This window comes from Chiloscyllium punctatum, chromosome 7, assembly GCF_047496795.1.
Source record: "Chiloscyllium punctatum isolate Juve2018m chromosome 7, sChiPun1.3, whole genome shotgun sequence".
In the NCBI taxonomy this organism is placed as follows: Eukaryota; Metazoa; Chordata; class Chondrichthyes; order Orectolobiformes; family Hemiscylliidae; genus Chiloscyllium; species Chiloscyllium punctatum.
In genome coordinates, this window is record NC_092745.1 from 62447296 (window position 1) to 62472321 (window position 25026).

At 37.5% G+C, this 25026-nt stretch overlaps 1 protein-coding gene across 10 annotated transcripts in view; it reads right to left on the reverse strand.

Annotated features, from left to right (window-relative positions):
• Positions 1 to 1152: 1152 nt before the first annotated feature.
• The window catches only part of LOC140479730 (UDP-N-acetylglucosamine transporter-like), a 59771-nt gene continuing 35897 nt past the window's right edge, over positions 1153 to 25026 (reverse strand). For 9 of the 10 annotated variants that reach the window (XM_072573792.1, XM_072573796.1, XM_072573795.1 and 6 more), the window contains 4 exons: positions 16146 to 16317; positions 11674 to 11792; positions 7265 to 7398; positions 1153 to 4718 (listed from right to left, as the gene is read on the reverse strand). In XM_072573792.1, the coding sequence (XP_072429893.1) occupies positions 4628 to 4718; positions 7265 to 7398; positions 11674 to 11792; positions 16146 to 16317 (516 nt within the window). In that variant the 3' untranslated portion in view covers positions 1153 to 4627. Of the gene's footprint in view, positions 4719 to 7264; positions 7399 to 11650; positions 11793 to 16145; positions 16318 to 25026 lie in introns of those variants that run through there. The other variant, XM_072573800.1, reaches the window with a different exon arrangement.

Below are 25026 nucleotides of genomic sequence, written 5' to 3' on the forward strand. Positions count from 1 at the left end.
GCAGGTCCATTATACCCTGAAGGTTGCTGCACAGGTGGATAGAGTGGTCAAGGCGGCATATAGTATGCTTGCCTTCATTGGACGGGATATTGAGTATAAGAGCTGGCAAGTCATGTTCAAATTGTACAAAACATAGGTTCAGCTGCATTTAGAATATTGTGGACAGTTCTGGTCACCACATTACCAAAAGGATGTGCACTCTTTGGAGAGGGTGCAGAGAAAGTTTACGAAGAAGTTGCCTGGTATGGAGGGTGCTAGCTATGAACAGAGGTTGAGTCGGTTAGGTTTGTTTTCATTCGAAAAAAGGAGATTGAGGGGGGACCTGATTGAGGTTTACAAAATCATGAAGGGTACAGAAAGGGTGGATAGAGACAAGTTTTTTCCCCAGGCTGAAGGATTTAATAACAAGAGGTCACGCTTTCAAGGTGAGAGGTGAAAAGTTTAAGGGGGATACACGCGGCAAGTACTTCACACAGAGGGTGGTGGGCATCTGGAACACATTGCCAGCAGAGGTGGTAGAGGTAGGCACGGTAGATTCATTGAAGATGCATCTGGACAGATGCATGAATAGGTGGGGAGCAGAGGGATACCAATGGTTAGGAATTGGGTAACAGGTTTAGACAGTAGATTTGGATCGGCTCAGGCTTGGAGGGCCGAAGGGCCTGTTCCTAGGCTGTACATTTTCTTTTGTTCTTTGTATGTTGGTGTAGCTTTCTAACGAATGCAGATTTTCTTCCTGAATGGATATGACTGATCTACTTGGGTTTTTAAAACCATCTTTAAACTTTAAACAAATAGTTCCATGGTCACCATTGAGGCAAGCTTCATATTCCAAATTTATTAATTGAATTCAAATTCCACCAGATACCATTGTGATTTTGAACCCAGACTTCAGGGCATTTGCTTGTGTCTCCAAACTACTAGTTCAGTATTATCACTACAATGCCACCAGTTTTCCACATTAGAACAGGCCACAAAGCAGGACTAATTTCTGGCTAGATGGAGGACAGGTTTGCACACACGGTAGGAATTCAAACAGAATACTGAATTTCTAACATTTATTTCTTTGAAAAAAAACATAGTGTACTGCTTCCTCACACAATGGCTGGGATAGTCCAAATATCAACTTATCACAAATTAGATAAAGCCCAATAGAATATCAAAAAACTTTATTTATAAAATATGAATCTCAAGACCAGCATGTTTACAGCAAATAGTTAATTAAAATATCACAAATAAAAGATGCCAAACCCAATCTTTGCCATTGTTGAGTAACCATATTTTACATATCATATTAAGGAATAGAAATTTAAAGTTTTAAATTTGATGCCCCCAGCAAGAGTCCTCCTCCAAAAACTGTAATTTGTTACCTCTGCTGGCAACCCCTATTTTTGTTGGGATATTGCATCAGTAAAGTGTACACCACTAACAAATTTACATAACCAAATAATTCTTGGAATGTAAGTGAACTATTATTATTATAGGACAATTTTATCAGGATGTAAAAATCAAAAAATTATACATAATCCAAATGCAAAAGGAAGATTTCATTCAATACCACAACTAGTTAAACTATGCTGAAATATTTCACTGGAAATTGAATTATACTTCCGTTCTTGGTTACAAAAGTAATTGTACTTTCCTGTCGATGTGTATAATTGCAAATTTAATTTAATGTGAATCAGCTTCTCAGCCAACATGTAACATTTCTGACTATTTACATTATAGACTCCAACACATTTTCTCTGTTTAAATTGAAAGCTCACTAATAATTACCTATCCTGGATTTTTCAACAAAGATGATACCTTTATGTAACACAATACAATTTGCCATTATCACCTATGAACTGGGATCTTGAAAGTAGCTGCAACACCTTTCCAAAAAGAACTCTTCCATTCAGACCTCCCCTGTTGGCTCACTGAGCAGAAAGTTGCATGAAAGAGCTGCATAAGCAGATCTTAGACAGGCCAGTGGATACAAGGCAGTAACAGGTCATAGCATCAAGAATCAAGGAATGAAAATCTTTGAGGGATCCTGGTTCAAACTGCTATCCATTAACAACGGTAAAAGCACATATTTTTCAACATCAGTAAAAGGCAAAATGAAGGACAGTTGAGGGCAGAGGTTGTCTGCTGCGACATCAACCTTCAGGTAACCAGCCAGTCACTATGAATTGTCACATGAACAATAGTCACTTTGTAAGATACCAATAAGAATCCAGTAGCCATATAACTGTATTGGAAAGAACAATGCCTTCAGAGGAGAAAACTTAAATTTAAAAACAAACTCTATTTCATTTACTTTGCCTCTGACAAAACCCAAATTATAAAACTATTTTGTACATAAATAGTAGACTTTAACAGAATTGTAATTTATCAGTATATTGGAATATATAACTGGAACAGAATTTAACTTAGGCATAACAAAATATTTATCACTGACAACTTGGAAAAATACCAATTTAATTAAAACCAGCACATATTGAAACATGTAAGCTTTATACCCAAGAAGCAATAATGAAACAAGATGCTTTCTAGTGCATCAACCACACCCTTCAGCAACAACTTTATAACAATTATGTAGGGAATAAGTGGACATGCCTCTATTACTACAATACGTGAATTAACAAATGATCTTTCACCCTAAAAATAACTACATTCTTGGTAAAGGATCAGCTCTAAAGAAAACATTTCATTGTATTATGATCAGAACAAGAAATCTAATGTGGAAAGACCAGGAAAGGCTTAAACATATAGCATATAAATAACTTTTACCTTCAGACCTGCATGCAAGATTGTTGTCCATTTTCTTAAAATAATTTAAAGCTGCTCCTGCCACACTGCTTGTCTCCTAAGACCTTGCTCACAGAGGGGGTTCAAGTGAGGTAAGCACTGAGATGGAGCCTATAAAAACATTATTGTAAAATCCCTATAATTTCTGAACCATGAGGAATTGCACTTACACTAGATCAGCTCTCCAGGATGGACCTGGATCTTCAATGGGAAAAGGAATGGCAAGAGGATGGGAGGCCACACTTGGAGGTCAGAGAATAGGGGCAAAACTGCAAACTGCAGGGTTGCGGAGTGGGGAGGGTGAGTAAGAAGGAGAATCAGAGAACAGGAGCATCTTTAAGTAGGATCATTATTGAAAAGGAGATACTGTTATTAGCTAGTTACATTTTTTACATACTTTAAATTTATTTTAAAAGTTACTTAATTTATCAGTATAAAATATTTCAAGTTAAAGGGTATAATATTTTAATAGCTGTTTTTCTGAGAAGGTAGGTCCTACTGATCTATTTACAATGTTATGATTGGTTTAATGTTTCACTTAAAAGTCATGATTTTCAGGAACACAACCATCGCTATAAACGAGGACTTACTGTAATGATGCTATAAACCAAACAAGAAATTTGAGAGTTACTTTTTACAATTCTTGGGAGCCCTCTATTAAAATATAACATTCACAAATCAAATAACAATCTTTAAACTCTGTTCAGATTATGCACAGAAAATTTAAGATAAAGTAAAATGATGAATAGAAGGAAAACAATGCAGTGTGGAAAATACCTTTAAAGGATCAGCTATTTCTGTTACATCAAACATTAACTATATTGCCTGTTCGAGGTTTCTGTCAACATATTAATCAGATAGTACCAGTCATTTCACAGCAGATAATTTAAGGTATAGATTTAGGATAGGTTGTCTTTGAAAAATTGAGATCAAACTTTTCAGAAGGAGTATTAATTGCCAGAAATAGATTAACAACATTTGAGTCACATTCAGTCAGATGAACTACTCTTCATTGACTTTTTCACTATAAAGAATTCTGACAAATAACATTTTCCACAATGGTGAAATTGTTGCAGACTGTTTGATGCAATATTTATATCCATATTCACTGGCTTGTTGTGATAAGCAAATCAATTTTTAAACCACATAATTCTGGATTTTTTAACCATTTTGGGAATCAGATTCCATGGTTTGGTCCGGTCTAATGCATAAAAGTGTAAACAGCAGCACAGAAATAAAATGGCCACTTTGCTCTTTCAAAAAGACAAAGGAAAAGTTGGCTTTCAGCAACACATGGCATTTTCATTTCTTTTGTTTTAAACAAAGCTGTAGTTTGCAGGTTTTGGACTAAAATATCATAATTTTATTGAAAAACAGATATAGAACATCCTTCACTTATTCACATACTTGAAAATGAACATGCTTCAACTTGTAAACTTGTTTTCAATTTGACAAAATATTTTGTCAGAAAACCAAAATCTATTTGTAAACCGTATCAATTTATGAACCCTGATCATATATTGCATAGTCTATTTCTGTCACTGAGCTCAAGCACAATTGTTCCAACTACTGATCTGCCTATATTTGCTTTGTATTTGGCCATTGATATTCAAAGGTTAAGAGTGCCATCAGTCTATACATTCATCAAGATCCTATGAAATTACATATATCTTCCCACTTATACCCACTTAAAATTATAATGCAAGTTCCATAATAATTATGTAAGTCAAAGAACATTATTTTGGACAGTTAAGTGCCTCCAGGTGAGTATTTAGACTCCTTGATGAGTTTTACACCTGCACATGAATGAACTACTGTGCTGATTGATACTGCATCATGCTTTGCTTGGATCGGAGATGTTCTTGGGTTCATATCCATATAGAAATGTTGCAGTTATCACCAGAATGGCTCCGAAGAAAAAGACACTGAAACAAAGAAACACATTTATAGATGAAGTCTCTCCCTATACCAAAAGTATTGAATTACCACACAACACATCCTGTATACAGCTTTAATGAAGGCGAACTACTCTGACATTTTACTTACCAACATCAGTTTAGAATTTTATATGGTGCTCTGCAAGTGACACGCTTATATCTGGCTGACTGGTATACTAATGCATCTTTCTTGGTTAACCTTACTTTATTTACATATATGTATCTAAAAAGTAAATGCAGGAACATGAGAAGCCTATTAAACCTTAACTAACTTTCTACCGTATTAAATCAATCCATTTTCTATTCAGAAGTACATATTTCTTGAAATTAGCCTTGAATTTGAGCAATTAAAATGCCACGCTCAAGCTCTTCATCTAAGACACCCAAAACAGGAAAATGGTGAGGTTTGGTAGAATTTAGGGATTAGGTAACACTAAAATGAGGTTTTTCAATGTTAGATGAAATATGCAAGTTTGTAGCACAGAAAAAGGCCATATGGTCCATTATATACAAAAGGCAAACCAAACTAAGCATAGTACCCCATTCTCAAATCATATTTTATTTCTCCTTCAAATATTTGCTTATGCTTCAACAGTCCTCTGTACAAAAAGGTTTGTTGTAATGTTTCCTCACTCAATTTAGAATTTTGATTCTTTCTCACTACTCCTCAAAAGGGAATAAGCCGTTCCTTGTCTATTATATTAATACTTTTTTTTACATAACTATTAAAACTTCATCACTTTGCTATTCATTAACTTTACTCAAGACATTAACTTTACTTAAGGTAACTTTCTCCTAAAATATTTTTTTTTCACATTTATCCATATTAAATTTCATCTGTCATGTATCTACCCACTGAATGGCCAGAACATATAATACTATCTTTATGACCTGTGCTTTATGTCACTGAAAATATAACTCAATAACTTGGGGTTGAGTTTCTGTAAATTATACAAGCATAGTGCAGGCAAAATCAGCTGAAAAAGCTCAAAAGATTGGGGAATTTTTGAATTGAGTTATACTCAAAATCATCAATGTCTTCTTTTCTGTGATCTTTTGTGCTGATATATTTCAAATTCCTGCAATTGCTTTGGTTTGGTAGTTCTTCAAATTTTTTCGGTTTTTTTTCGGTCACAGGAATATTTTAAAAGCCCTTTCACATCAAAAATGTTAACCTGAGGGAATTATAAGGTGTTCACCAATTAAGTTTTTAAATGGTTGAATGTAGTTTTATAACGTTCAATGATTTTGAATCAGATCGGAATACAGACAACTTTAATTACAAACATATTTTGCTGAAAAACCTATTTTCAATAGCATTAATAAAACTGTACAAGGTGATCATTCTTCAACACATCAGGGAATACTTTTAAAATGGAAAGGAAAAAATGAAGCCATATTCTATTAAGCTGACCAATTGTGTTGATTTATGAAATATTATTTGAAATATCACAAACATAAAAATTTTAGCATAAATTTGGAGAATAATCTAACAATCCGTCCAAACTGTGAATCTTAATCTTTTCATCTGTCTTTACTACAGTCAAGCATTAGGTTATATTTACCCACTACATCTGATTTATTTCCTATCTGAACACTATAAAACGGCTATGTAAAGTTAATATTTCTTTTGTTTGTTCCTTGCTCCTATATTTATTGTTTTCATGCACTGAATTACATATGCTAAGAATCCAAAAGATCTAAACACTTGAGTGTGGATGTATTACATTATGTTGTTATTTTAAATCTCTCAGATTTTGCTCAAGGCAACTTCTTTAGAATGCACATTTAGATCATCCAGGCCAAAACAAAAAGTTTAATAATAACATTATTAGTCTTCAATACACCGTTGATCGAAATCATCTTTCCATCTGTCCCTGAAATATAACACTGCATTTACAATATGCATAAATATGATCAATATAAGGGTCCCATAGCTTTGAGAATTCAACTGGTCAAAATCAACATAGTTTAGGCAAGTAGAAGATTTTAGATATTCAAATATAACAGTTCATGGAAGTACCTGATCGCTATATCTTTCTTGAAACTTGGATGTGAATCAACTATACAATATGTAGGATAAAAGTCACCTTTCCTGATTACAACTAAATTATTTTTATAAAATGTTCTAAATACTGATGTCCAGCCAGTTTTATATCCGATTTTGATCAAGATGAATCTGGTCTTTGTCTCATTCAACAATATTAGATAAGAATCCATAGAATAATAATGCCTTTAGAACAGACATAATTTTTACAACTAGATTTTAGTGACACAGTTTAGGGAAATTTGAGTAGTAAACAATCCATTATACTTTAGAAACAATAGGTTGGGCTTATCAAAGTAATTGTTAAAGTTTACAAAAACGTTAACTTTAAAACTCAACAAGATAAAAGAATTTCAAACATTTAATGCAGAACATTATCTTCAACTTTAAGTAGGTCATTAACATTTTATTTACAATGAAAATACAACAAAGTCAAGGATGAAAATAACAAAGAAATCAGGAGAATAAATCATCCCTTGCTCAATACCTGGTGGGCACAAAGTCTTGCAGCCAGAAGTAAGAGATCAATGTTGAAAGAATGATAGATAATGATGTGGCAAAGCCTTTCAAGATGTTATCTGCATATTTGATGACTGCTGCTATTACTAGACCGCCAAGAGCCTAGTGAAAGAAAAAGTAGAATAAAAGAAATAATAGTACACAGAGTTTAGTAATCATTTTTAACCAAAACAAGGTAACAAAAGGTTATTGATACTCAATACAGACTGACAACACTATGAACGTCAAATAAACAAAAATCCACTAAAGCACAGGGACTTCACAATTATGATAAATTTTAAAACTGGAAGAAAACTTATTTTGTCAGAACGCATCTATGACTTGCAATCCAGACCAGTCTCAAGACCAGAGAACACAGTACTGTTACCCATTGAGCCACTGATCATTTTCCATGGTTGGATTACACCAAGCGGAGTTCAAAACACTTAAGTGGAGCAAATCGTGGCTGCCACTCCATGTAATTAATGTTGTTATAGTAAGTTAGGAAACAAGCTTGTTTCTAGAGCAGTATATTTTATATTATAGCTAGCGATAACTATTTTTAATTTTTCAGGCATTTGTGGAAAATAATTAAGTAATTTCCATTGACCTGCACTGTCTTTTAATGTAGGATGAAAGTTACACCAAAGAGATAGCCTGTATGTGACTCCAGTGCTACTGGACTCTCGACTGCGAGGAGAAATGCTTAACGTGTCATTCAGTTGTCTTGCTCCCTTTCTTAGGGCAATGGAGGATAGATAATAAACATTGGCTTTCCAGGAAGTTGTTCTCCATTCATAATTTCAGCTAATTAAGTTACACTATGCACCTTGCCAATCTGTTTGTTTTCTTAAGTTCGACTATTATAGAGGGAAGGTCAGTAATGAAGTACCTGAAGCTAGCTGAGAAAAGATCATTTTGCTGTGGAACACCTGGGTTGATGTGATTTGTCTCTACCAATCATTATCACCTTCCTTTGCACAAGGTATGATTCTAGATTCTGATCCCAATCGACTTCAGTTTTACTTGGACTCCATGGTGCCACACTGGGCCAAATGCTACCTTGAGGTGAAAAGCAGGCATTTCCACTTCAGTTGTGAGTCAATCAGATCTGGGGTTAAAGTGATCTTGGTAGAACCCAAACTCAGTCAATGAACAGGATAGTGCTCTTGAAAACACCTGGGTTGATGTGATTTGTCAGGGGCTGCCTGAAAGGGAATTCTTCATTATAAATGCAGATGGTGCTGCAGGAGTAGGCTGCATCAAGTAAGTGAACTGGTGCCTTTGGATTGCTGATGATATCTGGGTAGAGAGGGCCTGAAGATTGGACATTGGTGATCTCAGGACAGTGACTGGTGGCATTTGTGTTGAGAATTCGCTTGGTTTATTTTAAATTGAAGGGATGTTCAGGGTAAGTGTTCCCTGGTATCTTAGGTACTGGATGCCTCATGTTTTTAGCTCAATCTGATAAGCAGTGCACTTCCTGCTCAAAGTGTGCTTTCATCATGGCCATCATTTTGAGGTCTAAATAGACAACACAGCACTGAAGCCTCTACACAAAACTCACCAAGGAGTTTTTGACTCAATAGATAAGGTAGAAACTGTATCCATTGGCCAGGAAACATGTAACTAATGGACACATGCTTAAGATCAAAATAAAGAGAATGAAAGGGGGCAATAATTTTGCTTTCAAACACAAAAGGATTGTTGGAATAAACAGAAACAGGATCGCTAATAATTTTTAAGTGGGTTCATGTTAGGCTTCATATTTGAAGAAAAGTATAAATGAATAGCTTCTACATTGAGTCATGCAAGATTGATGGACTAAAGCCTCATTCAGTGCTGCAAAATTCTGTAGAATTAAATAGGAGAATATTAGTCATTACCACCTGCAGCAAGGGATGCTCTTTCACTATCACAGGAGACGATGTATGAATGGCTTATCATAGCAACATAATCAGATCACAGAATTTCGAGAGATAATATATTGGGTAAAAAGCATCAAGAGGTAACAAACAGCTTTCAAACTCAACATTATAACATTTGTTTCAATAAAACAACTGACAGAAGTAACATAGAAAGTGGATAACTAAATTGAGAGCACGGACTGGAAAGATTAGAAATTGATAAAAAAAGAACTTTGTCTGAACCTAATTATGATTTTAAACACTGCTATTAGCTGTTTTCCCTCAACTGTATCATGATTGATCCTATTAAGTGTATTTAAACTAAAATAGTAGCATACTAGGTGATGCAGACTGCATGATTTGTACATATTTTTAATACCATTTACTGTAAATTTCAAATTTTAAGTTTGTAACATGGGTTTTCTATGCATCGGATGTTAATGATTAACTTGTGAATATTTCTGTAGTCATGGTGATTTCATTTTACACAGTTTTATGAGGCCTGGTTGCAGAATTAATATGTTTTGTAAAATTAGTGGAGTTTTACAACTAAACAAGATAAACAAGGTACACTTGAGAAGGTTAGGAAAGTTTTTTTAAAATTTAAAAGCTTGTATTTTAGAGAGTTTTTCTTTCCAATTTTGAGTTTTGGAGCAGTCCTGCAAATTCCTTTGAAGAAGAGTCTTGTGGTCACCAGTACTCCTGAGAAGTGAAGGATATAGGGAAGCTAAATTATATTAAAGTGTTTTTGATCGTTCCAGACCAGAAGTGTTGGGATAAAATCCTAAAGTTACTTAAAATTGCATATGTTTCAGCTCAGGTGTATAATCGATCCAGGTAGATGATATTAGATTACATTAGATTCCTACAGTGTGGAAACAGACCATTTGGCCCAACAAGTCCACACCGACCCTTAGAAGAGTAACCCACCCAGACCCATTTCCCTCTGACTAATGCACCTAACATTATGGGCTATTTAGCATGGCCAATTCACCTGACTTGCACATCTTTGGATTGTCAGAGGAAACCCACACAGGCACGGGGAAAATGCGCAAACTCCACACAGACAGTTGCCAAAGGCTGGAATTGAACCTGGATCCCTGGCGCTGTGATGCAGCAGTGCTAACCACTGAGCAACTGTGCCACCCCAGTTCCAGTTCCAGTCCCAGTCCATAAATGAAAGTCACAAGTGAATTAAACTTTGGGTCCTATACAAAATGTGATTTTCAATACTGTATCATGGGTGCATTTTGGTTCTATACAAAAGCTTTTTTTTGTTTCAATTTATTAAGGATTTATTTTAGGATTAATGGGATAATATATTTTACTGTGTGTTTTTAAAATCTATGAACATTTAAGTGGATAAATTTGATTTAATTTCATCATCTCTTTTGTTCATAAACTTCTGTTTTATTGTTAATGCAAAATCTTTGGCATTGTCGACTTATGCTTCAGACTGGAATCTGCTTTGTCCAGTAATAATATCAGTGCAGATCATAACTAATTTACAAATCCCCTTTTCAGTTTCTGCCGGCCCCAGTTAATAAGTTGCTTATATTTTCTTTCTACTCCTTTAAAAGAGATTATTCTATTACAATCGCAGAACACCAGGTGGGTGCAAAAACATTTACATGACTTAAATTTCTCTCTAACTAGAGCTGTTTAAAACTCTACTAAAAAAAAAGATAGCTGCAATTATTTTTCCAATAAAACAAAATCCAAAGCAGCATTTGGAAGAAGCCTCAATTCGGTGCTAGTTCCTGCACGTTTTTCCGATTTCAGATCTATCTCAGGGATTGGGAGATTTATTTTATAAATTTTAATTAACGGATGGGCATTTGTGCCCAATTTTGTCATAAAACCTTGCAGTGCTGTGCTTCAGGGCAAATCTCCCCTTAGATTTCAATATTTGAACATCTTCATTACGTTGTTGTTTGGGTGTACAGAACTTGAGTATTGCTGAAAAAAGACATATTTTGTCGAAGTTTCTCATTGTCCACTCATCAGGATAGTTTGCAAAAATACCAACATAAAGGGAAAACAACATTTATGTTTGTATGTCAGGAGAAAACCAATTGGTTAGAAAGTGGGTTTACAGTGTGGCGCACCCACATAGATTGGAAGCTACATATTAGTACACAGGGCCCTGTCTTTTAAGAAAGAAAGAACATATGTACAATGTACCTGTTTGAACTCAACAAAATAGATGACAATCACTGTTTGGTTCATTCCTCAAAGAAATGCTTTGACTAGAGTCAACTTGGTCAATTCCAATTCAAACAAAACCTGGCAGTTAGCTGTTTAACTGGTGCACTCTCATGACAACGTCTCTACCAACCAGAGTTCAACTAATTGTCTGTCTTCTTCTACAGCATGAATGTTGTTTTCCCTTTACTTTGGTATCCTTACAAACTGTCCTATTGAGTGCAGGATAAAAAACATCAAAAATATGTCATTTTCAACAATACCTGCATTAAGATTGAATTCAGACCTGTAGAATGACAACAATCCAAGTGAATTTGTTGTACCCCTGGAAGATTCCATGTTCTTTTACTCGTTGCCCATCATATACATATACACCCATGATTCCAAAAATACTTCCGAACAAACCTAGAGGAGATAAGAAAATATCAACCCATTATGATATTCTTTTTTGCTATTTTATGCATCTAATATTTTAATTGAATTATATAAATAGGGAAATATAGTTTTATCTTTCTTGATTTTTCTGAAGTGTTTGTATTAATTCAGTGTCAATCACAATCACAATATGTCTTGTACATGAATGGAACACTTGAAACATGAGTTACAGCTGAATGGCCACATTCAAAATCTTACTGAAAACATGAAACCAATGTATTGAAGACCATCTGACTCTGTAAAATCTTTAAATCATCCTTGACATTGAATACAAGGTAGGTACATTGCTTTCATGTCCTGAGGGTTTCTAAAGGTAAAATCATAGATTACTTGGTCTAAACATGACAGGTGTATACAAATGCTTACAGTCTTTGAGATTTGAATACTCTAGCAGCATCACAATCAAAATCGTTTCTTACTTGTTCTATTATCTAAGCAGAGATTGCAGAACCTGACAAGATGAAATGAGAGCAGAACGGTTGCATCTAATTTTATTGAAGCAAAATTTTAAAGTTCAAGCAAATTTTAATTCTATTTCTTTCTTTTGGAAGGCTCATCCATCTTAAAAATAAATATGATGAAACTGCTGTCAAATTTTATATTCCAAGCATGTATAATTCGTTGAGAGGAAAGATAAACACCTTTTTCTGTTTTTAGTGGATCAATTTGTATCAAACGCATCCAGAAATGTCTTAGACCTATTTGATGAATCATATTTTACATTGAATGTTTTGAACTTAATTCAAATATACACGTTAGATTATATAATCTCTCTAGTGTGGAAGCAGGCTATTCAGCCCATTGAGTCCGAGCTGACACTCCGAACAGCATCCCACCCAGCAATTATCTCTCCGCCTATAAATTCTGTGCCTGTGTACTTCCTTCCACTTCACCTGACAAAGGGGCAACACTCCGAAAGCTTGCGATTTCAAATAAACTTGTTGGACTGTAACCTGGTGTTGTGTAACTTCTATGTTTATTCAAGTTGGAGTTACAGTCTAGAGTTCCCATGGTCATTTATATTGCTTTAATTCTTTTCCTTCTCAGACACATAAATTAGCATTACATTGTTCCCACAATTTCAAATATGCCCACATAGGTCTTCTTCATTACTCTGCAAAGAGATACAATTATATTTCATTGATTAGTTTCATGCTATTGCAATCTTTTTTCTTATTCATATTTAGTTGGCAACTGTGGCTCAGTTGTCTGCATTCTACCCAAGTCATAAGATCACATTCCATTTCAGGGTTTAAAAGTAGAAATCACAACTGATAGTCTAGTGCAAGTCTGAGGGAGGTGCTAAACAGCTAGAAATGCTGTCTTTCAGTTGAGATAATAAATCAAGATCCCATCTATGCTGCCAGATGGACATAAAAGATCCAGGTCACTGTCTCAAAGATGAGCAGGAGAGTTTTTCCTAATCACCTGGTTAGCATTACTCCTCAATCAACATCAGAGTCCAGTGATGCGCTTTGTAAGTTCAAAGAACAACACCTTATCTTATAACTTTGCATACTACTGTACAGCCTTCTGGACACAACACTGAGTTCATTCCATCACACATCTCTGTCTGTCTGTGTTTTTTTTAAATCTTTTCCCATTATTGATTTCTTTTGGTGGGTTGAAATGGTTGTAGTCATTCATGCATTAATTCAGATAAAACTTTTACATCTGTACTACATCCACTACCACTCCCTTTCATCGTTACATCATTAAATATTTTATTTTTCTCTCTTCTGCCCTGCACCCTATCATAGAGCTTCCCACCTGTTGTTCTCCAACCGTTAACACGCTGCCTTCCAATGGTTGAAAACCTCCTCCACTATAGGTCATCTCAATCTGACATATTCACACTCTTTCTTTCTCTCTAGAAATGCTGCTTGATCTACTATTTCTACCATTTATTGTTTTTATTTCAGATTCCCAGCATCTTTACTATTTCGTTTTCCTTTCATAAATTTGAACTCTATTGCAAAATGCAATGTTCTACAGCTAAACTGGCATATGTTTTGGGGTGTTGTCTGCAGGTAAATTCCTTTAACCATTACTAAACTTCAAAGTGACTTAATCTTGTATTTGGAACAATTACTTCTGGTGCAAAGACATGCACTGAAACCTCGGTCTATCCCAAATTCCGACCTAGAATTCTGTAGCCCTAGTGTTAGCTTTGATCTCTGCTGTTAGAATTAATTCTGTAACTTTTAAACCCACTGCCTGAGACATGAAGTTAATTTACCTCTGGCCTATCTGTTTTGCCTTGACTAAACTAACAAGATTAACCATAATTTAGATATTATTATAAAATCATAGAATGATACAGCATAAAATGTGACTATGCTTGTCCTAATGCAATAGAGGATCTACACAATTAGCCACATGCATTTCCTCTTTCACATTAACCTTTTAAATTTTACATCAAGTGTGTAACCTATTTCATGAGCAAACTGTTGTTGAATCTTTTCATATAGTGTAATTCAGATCATAAAATTCACTGATTAACTCTTCCCTCCCACCATGTTGCTTGTAGCCCCTAGATCCCTCTGCCACTAGAAATGATTTTTCCTTATTTATTATATTGGAATCCTTAAAAGATCTTGAATACATCTATCAAATCTCATATTAAATATTCTTCCCTTAAAGATCAAGTTATTGATCTCTCCATAACTTATGTTTCTCATCCTGGGTATTATTATAGTTAATAACCTGCAAATCTCAGATCTTGACATCCTTCCTAAAATATAGTGCCTGAATTAAACAAAATTCTCCAGCTGGGGACTAACCAGTAATTTATGAAGGTTTACCTTAATTCCGTACTTTATACTCTACCTCACTTATAAAACTCTCTTAAATAGTCTTCTTAATTTGTCCCACCCCTTTCAAAGAAGATATGTATGCATGTAGGTAGGTGCTTCCTAATAGTCACGCTATCCATCTGATATGGTGTTAGGTTTGTTATTTTTCTAAGCGATCTACTCCTATTGGTTTGATTCAATATCATGGTTATTATCAAAAACACTACTTCCTCTAGTACAGCATATCTGTTTCTTCACATCTACAACACTCTTTAAATTAATTTCTTTATCAGCTCAATTGCAATCAACTCTCATTTCAAGATTCTTATCTTGCTAAAACATAACTGAGTCATTAATATATTTTCCATTGCTCATTATATGCATTCCTATTTCAATGTCTTCTTCCAGATGTATTTTATGATTTCATTATCAGTTCAAACTTCCAAGTTTGTTTGCCTCATTTACCTTTTCTCTTTATTATGGCAGGTACCAGTTATAAAGCCGGGTTAATTTATGCCATGTCCATTGATTCAGGAATCCAGTACTATGACAATGACATTATCTTCTAAATTATACTAACTACTACTTAGTATTTGATTAATAAAGCGTTCACAACATTCTACTTCTCTTTTCATTTGTTTCACATGACAATGTCCTCTAACTGCTAATTTCTTTGTCTTCGCACTAACGTACCTATCTCTGTGATCATTTGTCCAAATATAAATGCAAAGCTTACACTATTCCAGTTCAGTGACGCTGGCAGAAGTGGTCAAAACATTGCTAGCATAGAGATGAATTGGCTTCACCAGATACTGCAAAAATAGCACTTAAATCTTAGACATGGGGTTTGTAAAGGCATCATGACTTGGGTGGGTGTACATGCTTATGGAAATAAATGTTGGGTTATGTGAAGAATTGTTTTTAAGCAGTAAGTTTCAAGACTTGAGATTTTATCATGCCAAAATGTTAAAATGCACAGTTACTTTTGCAAAGCAAATCTCTTTCCTGATTGACTATTTTAATTTTGAACCTCTCAGTAGCAAAATGCCAACCAGCATATACTAGGTCAGAGGTATATCGAGAGTCAGATAAGAGAGGTCACCTGGAGCTACAATAACACAAAGATTTTAAAAAAAAGAGATTGGAGTGAAGGTTTCAGAAAAATGAGACAACTTTGCCCTAGGTCTGTTCAGCCATGCTGGATTCATACTACTGTCTTGACCACTGCTGGCACATCAGGGTTTTGTTGTTCCACAGATGTAAGTAATTGGGAAAAAAAAAATGGTTGACGTAAAAACTGGCATCAAAAAGAACCAAGTGGCTCTAGGTAAGAGTGAACAAAGAGTGGACAACATTTGGCTAGGAGCATTATGGTTGGTCCCTGGTAAACATATGCAAGTTAATCACAAATAACAATTTTTATATAAAGATGTTTACCTTTATATTACTGGTATTGTACATTTGAGTTGCATTTTAAGAGTGCAATCAAAAGGTCAAAATAGAAATATTCAGATTTGGTCATACTCACCTAATTGAATGTTTCTAATCCAAACTGACTGTTTTGTCCCCTTAAGGATTTTCTCAAAGTAAACTCCTGCAAATCCACTGGATAAACAAGCACTGAGCACAGCTATCAAACCCACAAACTGGGAACCTGCAGAGAGCTCCTGCTTTACCTCTTCTGTGGTATCTGTTGGCCACTAAAACAAATTGCATAATTTTATTTTCGTATGTGGAAACAAATATACTTTTAAAAAGTTATTTCCAATATATTACAATAGAATGAAGAGAGACAGCAACTTGGTTCCAATGACGTCATTCTCATCTCAGTCAGAAGGTTGTTGATTCAGGGCCTGCTGTTCGACCTGGGCATATATTCTAGGCCAAGACTTCAATACGATGCTGCATTACTGAAGGTGCTAACTTTTGGATAACATGTCAAACAGAAGTCTACTACTGGAAGGCTAGAGAAGCTTTTGACAAAAGATAGGAAGCTTACATGGTGCCCTGGCTAACTTGTTTCTCTCAAGCAAACACTATCTGGAACAAACTGAACAGTCATTTAACTTGTGGTGTTTCTAGGCTGTCGCTGCTTTCAACGTGGTTAGAGTCATAGAGATGTACAGCATGGAAACAGACCCTTCAGTACAAATCGTCCATGCCGACCAGATATCCTAAACTAATATAGTCCCATTTGCCAACACTTATATTTATATATCCATCCAGATGCATCTTGAATGTTGTATTTGTACCAGCCTCCACCACTTCCTCTGGCAGCTCATTCCATACACGCGTCACCCTCTGCGTGAAAAGGTTGCCCCTTAAATCTCACCCCAAACCTATGCCCTCTGGTTCTGGACTTCCTCAACACCCCTATTAAAATATCTTGTCTACTTAACCTATCCATGCCCCTCATGATTTTATAAACCTTTATAAGCTTACCCCTCAGCCTCCGACACTCCAGGAAAACCGTCTCAGCCTATTCAGCCTCTCCTTATAGCTGGAATCCTCCAACTCTGGCAGCATCCTTGTAAATCTTTGCTGAACCCTTTCAGGTTTCACAACATCCTTCTGATAAGATACCAGAATTGCACACACTATTCCATGAGTGGCCTAACCAATGTCTTGTACAGCCACAACATGACCTCCCAACTCCTATACGTAATGGTCTGACCAGTAAAGGAAAGCATATCAAACACCTGCTTCACTATCCAATCGATCTGCGATTCCACTTTCAAGGAACCATGAACCTTGAAACTAGAAGTTTGCCCAGTCTTATCAAGTTTTCTAGATAAATATCAGAAATTTTGGCTGGTAGTATGCTAGATTACACAAAGTTCATTATATTTTTCACAAAAATGGGACAAATGATGAGGGCAGAGTGGAGGATGACTAGGAGACTGGTTAGCAAGGTTAGATCTCATGGAATACAGGGAGAACTAGCCTTTTGGATACAGAACTGGTTCAAAGGGAGAAGACAGAGGATGGTGGTGGAGGATTGTTTTTCAGACTAGAAGTCTGTGACCAGTGGTGTGCCACAAGGATCGGCGATGGGTCCACTATATTTCGTCATTTGTAATAAATGATTTGGAGATGAATATAGGAGGTTTAGTTAGTAAGTTTGCAGGTGACATCAAAATTGGAAGTGTAGTGATAGGTGGAAAAGGTTACCTCAGATTACAATGGGATCATCATTAGTTGGTCCAATGAGCTGAAAAGTGGCAGATGGAGTTTAATTTAGATAAATGCGAGGCGCTACACATTGGGAAAGCAAATCAGAGTAGGACTTATCCACTGAGGGAGTGTTGTTGAACAAAGAGACCTTGGAGTGCAGTTCATAACTCCTTGAAATTAGAGTCTCAGGTAGATAGGATAGTGAAGGCATAGGTTTAGGGCGAGGGGGGAAAAGATATAAAAGGGACCTAAGGGGCAACCTTTTCACACAGAGGGTGGTGAGTGTATGGAATAAGTTACCAGAGGAAGTGGTGGAGGCTGGTACAATTGCAACATTTAAAAGTCATCTGGATGGATATATGAATAGGAAGGGTTTAGAGGGATATGGGCTAAGTGCTGGCAAATGGGACTATATTAGGTTGGGATATCTGGTCAGCCTGGGCTAGTTGGACCAAAAGGTCTGTTTCCATGCTGTAAATCTCTATGACTTTAAATTGGTTGCATCATGTGCATTTTTTGATGGGTGGCTTTTGCGTTTTAAACTTAGTCATAGTACTGGAATATCTAATTAATAAAAATCTGTTGCTCGTGTAGCTGCTGAAAAATACTGTGAAAGGTTTAAGTTAATTTATGAACATCATTTATTCCTTGATCAAATTTGTTGGCAATGTTTGCCAGAAACTAACCTGGCAGATTTAAATGAATCTGGTTCTACTTTTAATCAAAGATAGAACTACAGTACAGTTTGCAAATGCTGTAGGTTTGCAGGAAGCTTTCTGTTCTGAAAATTTAAGCATCCTCAGTCTTTTATAGCTTTTGCAGTTACCTATAATTTACAATTTAGAGTCATGCAAACAAATGGATCGACAAAGAAATGCTTCTAGAATACTTACAATGTTTTTGAACTAGTGGTGAAAGAACATTTTTGAAAAATAAGCAAGCTTGAAAATAGTGAAGCTAGTCAGCCAAACTCCCCCTCATGAATCCAAGTTAGTGAACAGTAATATTCTTGTCAATTTCCTGCCTACTGATGTGATCTCATTAATTGAATCTATGAGGACCAGGATGGAATCCTTTATTCTCCTTACTGACAGGACTGACATTCATTGTCCATGAACTGACTTGCTATTGTTTTTGAAGATGAGAAGATTAGAAGATTGAGAGGAGAACTAATTGAAGTATATAAATTGCTAAAAGGGATTAACAAAGAGAGGGGTGAGGGATGACTTGATCGAGGTTTATAAGATGATCAGAGGAATAGATAGAGTAGACAGTCAGAAACTTTTTCCCCGGGTACAACAGAGTGTTACAAGGGGACATAAATTTAAGGTGAAGGGTGGAAGGTATAGGGGAGATGTCAGGGGTGGGTTCTTTACCCAGAGAGTGGTGGGGGCATGGAATGCGCTGCCCGAGGGAGTGGTAGAGTCAGATTCATTGGCGACCTTTAAGCGGCATTTGGATAGGTACATGGATGGGTGCTTAATCTAGGATAGAAGTTCGGCACAACATCGTGGGCCGAAGGGCCTGTTCTGTGCTGTATTGTTCTATGTTCTATGTAGAAAGGATGCTATGCCATGCAGAATACTCGAGGATGAAAAGGTCATAATTTTAGGATAAGGGGTAGCAGACTTCGAGTCAGAGTCAAACAGATGAGGAGATACTAGTTCTTCAAAGGATCGTGAATCTGTGGAATTCATTACCCCAGGATATGGTGGATGCTAGGACACGGAGAAAATGTAAGGAGGAAACAGATTATGGGAGACCGAGCAGGAAATTAACAAGTTAAGGGGAGATCAAAATTGTATTAAACAGTGGAGCAGACTCAAGGGGCTGAATGGCTTATGTGGCTCTCTAAGCCATTTCAGAAGACAGTTAAGAGCCAAGTACATTGCGAATATGAAATTCAAGACGTAAAGTGGTATACAAAGGTGAGTTGACAAACAAGTCCATCATCATGAAAACACTAAAACTTTTCAACTGATTTCTGGCATCAATGTGTTTGTTTTTAAAATGGGGCCTCTACTTGGAATTCAGTAAAGCATGCAATGTTGAGGAGGGCTTGAAGAAAATGGTTACTAAGCATTACATTTAAAGTAGGCTCTTCTGAAGATGATGCAGAAGCATTTAATGTAAGACCTAAAATGAAATTATAGAAATAGTGAATTTCTTTTATTTTATTCATTCTTTTCTTTTATTCATTCATGAATGTGGGTGTTGGTATTATTGCCCATCCTTGTGTTGCTCTGAAGGTGGTACTGAGCTGCTTCCTTGAACCATTGCAGTCCATTTTGTATAGGCAGACCTACAATATCTTTCAGGAGGGAGTTCCAGGGTTTTGACCCAGTTAAGGAACAATAATATATTAATATATTTCCAAGTCAGGATAATGAGTGACTTAATGGAGAACTTCCAAATGGTGGTGTCTCCATGTGTGTGCTACCCCTGTCCTTTTGGATAGCAGTGATTAAGAGTTTGGAAGATGCTAGGAAAAGGTGGTATATATTCTGAACAATTTCCAATGACTTCTACGTAGAGTCAGAGATGTACAGCATAGAAACAGACCTTTTGGTCCAACCCGTCCATGCCAACCAGATATTCCAACCCAATCTAGTCCCACCTGCCAGCACCCGGCCCATATCCCTCCAAACCCTTCCTCTTCATATACCCATCCAAGTGCCTTTTAAATGTTGCATTGTACCAGCCTCCAACACTTCCTCTGGCAGCTCATTCCATACACGCACCACCTCCTGCGTGAAAATGTTGCCCCTTAGGTCCCTTTTAAATTTTTCCCCTCTCACCCTAAACCTATGCCCTCTAGTTCTGGATTCCCCGACCTCAGGGAAAAGACTTTGTCTATTTATCCTATCCATACCCCTCATAATTTTGTAAACCTCTATAAGGTCACCCCTCAGCCTCCAACGCTCCAGGGAAAACATTCCCAAACCTGTTCAGCCTCTCCCTATAGCTCAAATCCTCCAACCCTGGCAACATCCTTGTAAATCTTTTCTGAACCCTTTCAAGTTTCACAACATCTTTCTGATAGGAACGAGACCAGAATTGCATGCAATATTCCAACAGTGGTCCAAACAATGTCCTGTACAGCCGCAACATGACAGCCCAACTGCTGTACTCCATACTCTGACCAAAGGAAAGCATACCAAACGCCTTCTTCACTGTCCTATCCACCTGCAAATCCACTTTCAAGGAGCTATGAACCTGCACTCCAAGGTCTCTTTGTTCAGCAACACTCCCCAGGACCTTACCATTAAGTGTATAAGTCCGTCTAAGATTGCTTTCCCAAAATGCAGCACCTCGCATTTATCTGAATTAAACTCCATCTGCCACTTCTCAGACCATTGGCCCATCTGATCAAGATCCTGTTGTAATCTGAGGTAACCCTCTTCGCTGTCCACTACACCTCTAATCTTGGGGTCATCTGCAAACTTACTAACTATACCTCTTATGCTCACATCCAAATCATTTATGTAAATGAGAAAAAGTAGTGGACCCAGCACCGATCCTTGTGGCACTCCAATGGTCACAGGCATCCAGTCTGAAAATCAACCCTCCACCACCACCCTCTGTCTTCTACCTTTGAGCCAGTTCGGTATCCAAATGGCTAGTTCTCCCTGAATTCTGTGAGATTTAACCTTGCTAATTAGTCTCTCATGGAAAACCTTGTCGAATGCCTTACTGAAGTCCAAATAGATCACATCTACCACGCTCCCCTCATCAATCGTCTTTGTTACTTTTTCAAAAAACTCAATCAAGTTTGTGAGACATGATTTCCCATGCACAAAGCTATGTTGACTATCCCTAATCAGTCCTTGTCTTTCCAAATACATGTACATCCTGTCCCTCAGGATACCCTCCAACAACTTGCTCACCACCAACATCAGGCTCACTGGTCTACAGTTCCCTGGCTTTGTCTTACCACCCTTCTTAAACAGTGGCATCAAGTTAGTCAACCTCCAGTCTTCCAGGACCTCACCTGTGACTATCTTCAAGAACAGGTGCAAGACTGGCTGAGGATTAGTTCCTCAAATATCTATGTACTGCATTACAGGTAGTTGTTGAATAACATGTGTTCTGGCAGCGCATGTTTGCTGCAGTGGAAATGGAGATGTTACACACTGTTACTAATGAGTGTCAGTGTAGGAGGAAGTGAATGGTTATGGATGTGGTGAGAATCAAGTAGGCTGCTTTGATCTGGATGGTGTCAAGCTTCAAGTAATTGTATAACAAAAACAAAAAAACTGCAGATGCTGGAAATCTGAAAAAAAAAACAAGTTACTGGGAATAACTCAGCAGGTCTGTCAACATCTGTGAAAATAAATCAAAGCTAATGTTGTGGGTCTGGTGCCTTTGTTCTGATGAAGGGTCACCAGACCTGAAAAATTAACTCTGATTTCTCTTCACAGATGCTGCTAGACCTGTTGAGTTTTCCCAGCAACTTCTGTTTTTGTTCAAGCAGTTGGAGATACATTCTTCCAGGCAAGTAGAGAATTACCATTATATTACTAACATGTGTTTGTAGATGGTAGAAAGGTTTAGGGACTCAAAAGGTGAGTTACTTAGTGCAGGATTCTAAGCGTCTGACCTGCTCTTATCGCTGCAGTATTTATGTGGCTATCGATTCCTGATGAAGGACTTTGGCCCAAAATGTTGACTCTCCTGCTCCTCGGATGCTGCCTGACCTGCTGTGCTTTTCCAGCACCATTCTAATCTTGAATCTAATCTCCAACATCTGTAGTACCCACTTTTGCCATTTATATAACAATACCAATTCAGTTCCTAGTTAATGGTTTTGGTGATGGTGGTGCCATCAGGGAGCAATGGTCAGATTGTGTATTGTTGGAGATGCTCACTGCCGGTCATGTGTGCGGCATGAATGTTACTTGCCACATGTCAGTCTAAACTTGATACTATCCAAGTGTTAATGTAACAAAGAACAACAAATACTGGAAATGCAAAAGACCGAAGCTTTCGCAACAATCTTCAGCGTGAAGTACCGAGTGGATGATCCACCTTGGCCTCCTCCAGTGGTCGCCAGCATTATAGATAACAGTCTTCAGCCAATTCGATTCACTCCACATGATATCAAGCAATGTTTGGACACACTGGGATACTGCAAAGGCTACAGGCCCTGATAACATTCTGGCAATAGTCCTGAAGACTTATGCTCCAAGACTTACCAGTCACCTAGCCAAGTTATTCCAATATAGTTACAACATAGACATCTACTCAACAATGTGGAAAATTGCCCAAGTATGTCCTATACATAAAAAGATGGACAAATCCAACCTGGCCAATTACTGCCCCTTCAGTCTATTCTCAGTCATCAGTAAAAAGTGTGGAAAGTGTCATCAACTGTGCTACCAAGCCTCACCTGCTTAGCAACGACCTGCTCAATGATGCCCAGTTTGGGTTTTATCAGGGTCATTCAGCTCCAAATCTCATTACAGCCTTGGTCCAAAAATGGCCAAGAGAGTTGAAATCCAGATGGGAGGTAAGAATGACAGCCATTGACATCAATCCTGCATTTGACAGAGTGTGGCATCAAGGAGCCCTAGCAAAACTGAAATCAATGGGCATCGGGAAGCAAATTCTCCGATGGTTGCGTCAAGTATGACTCCATCGGAAAATGGTTGTGGTTGTTGGAGGTCAGTCATATCAGTTCCAGGACATCTCTGTAGGAGTTCCTCAGGGTACTGTCCTCAGCCCAACCATCTTCTGCTGCTTCATTAATGACCTTCTATCATTCAAAAGATCAGTTCAGAAGAGATTTACTAGGATGTTGAAAGGTTAGAAAGGTTTGAGTTATAAAGAAAGGCTGGATAGACTGGACATTTTTCATTGGAACAAAGAAGGTTGAGGGGTGATCTTATAGAAGTTTATAAAATAATAAGCAGGTACAAGTAGAGTTGAAGGAATTTCAAGACTAGGGTGCATATTTTTAAAGTGAGAGGAGAGAGATTTTAAAAAAAGTCAGAGGTTTTTGTTTTACACAGAGGATGGTTCACATATGGAATGAATTTCCTGAAGAAGTGGTGGAATTGGGTACAATTGCAAAGTCTGAAAGACATTTGAATGGATGCATGAATAGGAAAGATGCATGGGCGGCACGGTGGCACAGTGGTTAGCACTGCTGCCTCACAGCGCCGGAGACCCGGGTTCAATTCCCGCCTCAGGCGATTGACTGTGTGGAGTTTGCACGTTCTCCCCGTGTCTGCGTGGGTTTCCTCCGGGTGCTCCGGTTTCCTCCCACAGTCCAAAGATGTGCAGGTCAGGTGAATTGGCCATGCTAAATTGCCCGTAGTGTTAGGTAAGGGGTAGATGTAGATGTAGGGGTCTGGGTGGGTTACGCTTCGGCGGGGCGGTGTGGACTTGTTGGGCTGAAGGGCCTGTTTCCACACTGTAAGTAATCTAATCTAAAGTAATCTAATCTAATTGGAGGGAAATGGGCCAGGATCAGGTAATGGGACTAGTTTAGTATGGGATTATGTTCGGCATAAGGATTTGTTCCTGTACTATAATGACCCTATGTTCGTCAATGCTTGCAGAATGTTCAGCACCATTCATGACTCCTCAGATACTGAAGCAGTCTGCACAATATCGAGGCTTGGGCTGACAAGTAATAAGAGTCGCGCCACACAAATGCCAGGCTATGACCATCACAAATAAGAGACAATCTAACCACCGCCTCTTTGCATTCAATGATGTTACCATCACTCAATCCCCCACTATCAACATTCTCGGGGGTACCATTGATAGAAGCTCAACTGGACTCACCACATAAATACAGTGGCTACAACAGCAGATCAGAAGCTGGGAACAACGTGGCGAGTATCTCACCTCCTGATTCCTTAAAGCCTCTCCTCCATCTACAAAGGCACAAGTCAGCAGTGTGATGGAATACCCACTTGGCTGGATGGGTGCAGCCCTAACACCACTCAAGAAGCTGGACACCATTCAGGACAAAGCAACCTGCTTGACTGGTACTACATTGAAAGCACCCACTCCCTCCATCACCGATGCTCAGTAGCACCAGTGTGTACTATCTGCAAGACGCTCTGCAGAAATTCACTTCAGAGAGCACATTCCAAACCCATGACCATTTCTATCTAGAAGGACAAGTGTTGCAGATATATGGGAAAACAACCACCTTCAAGTTCCCCTCCAAATCACTCACCATCCTGTCTTGGAAATATATCAGCATTCCTCCCCTATCACTG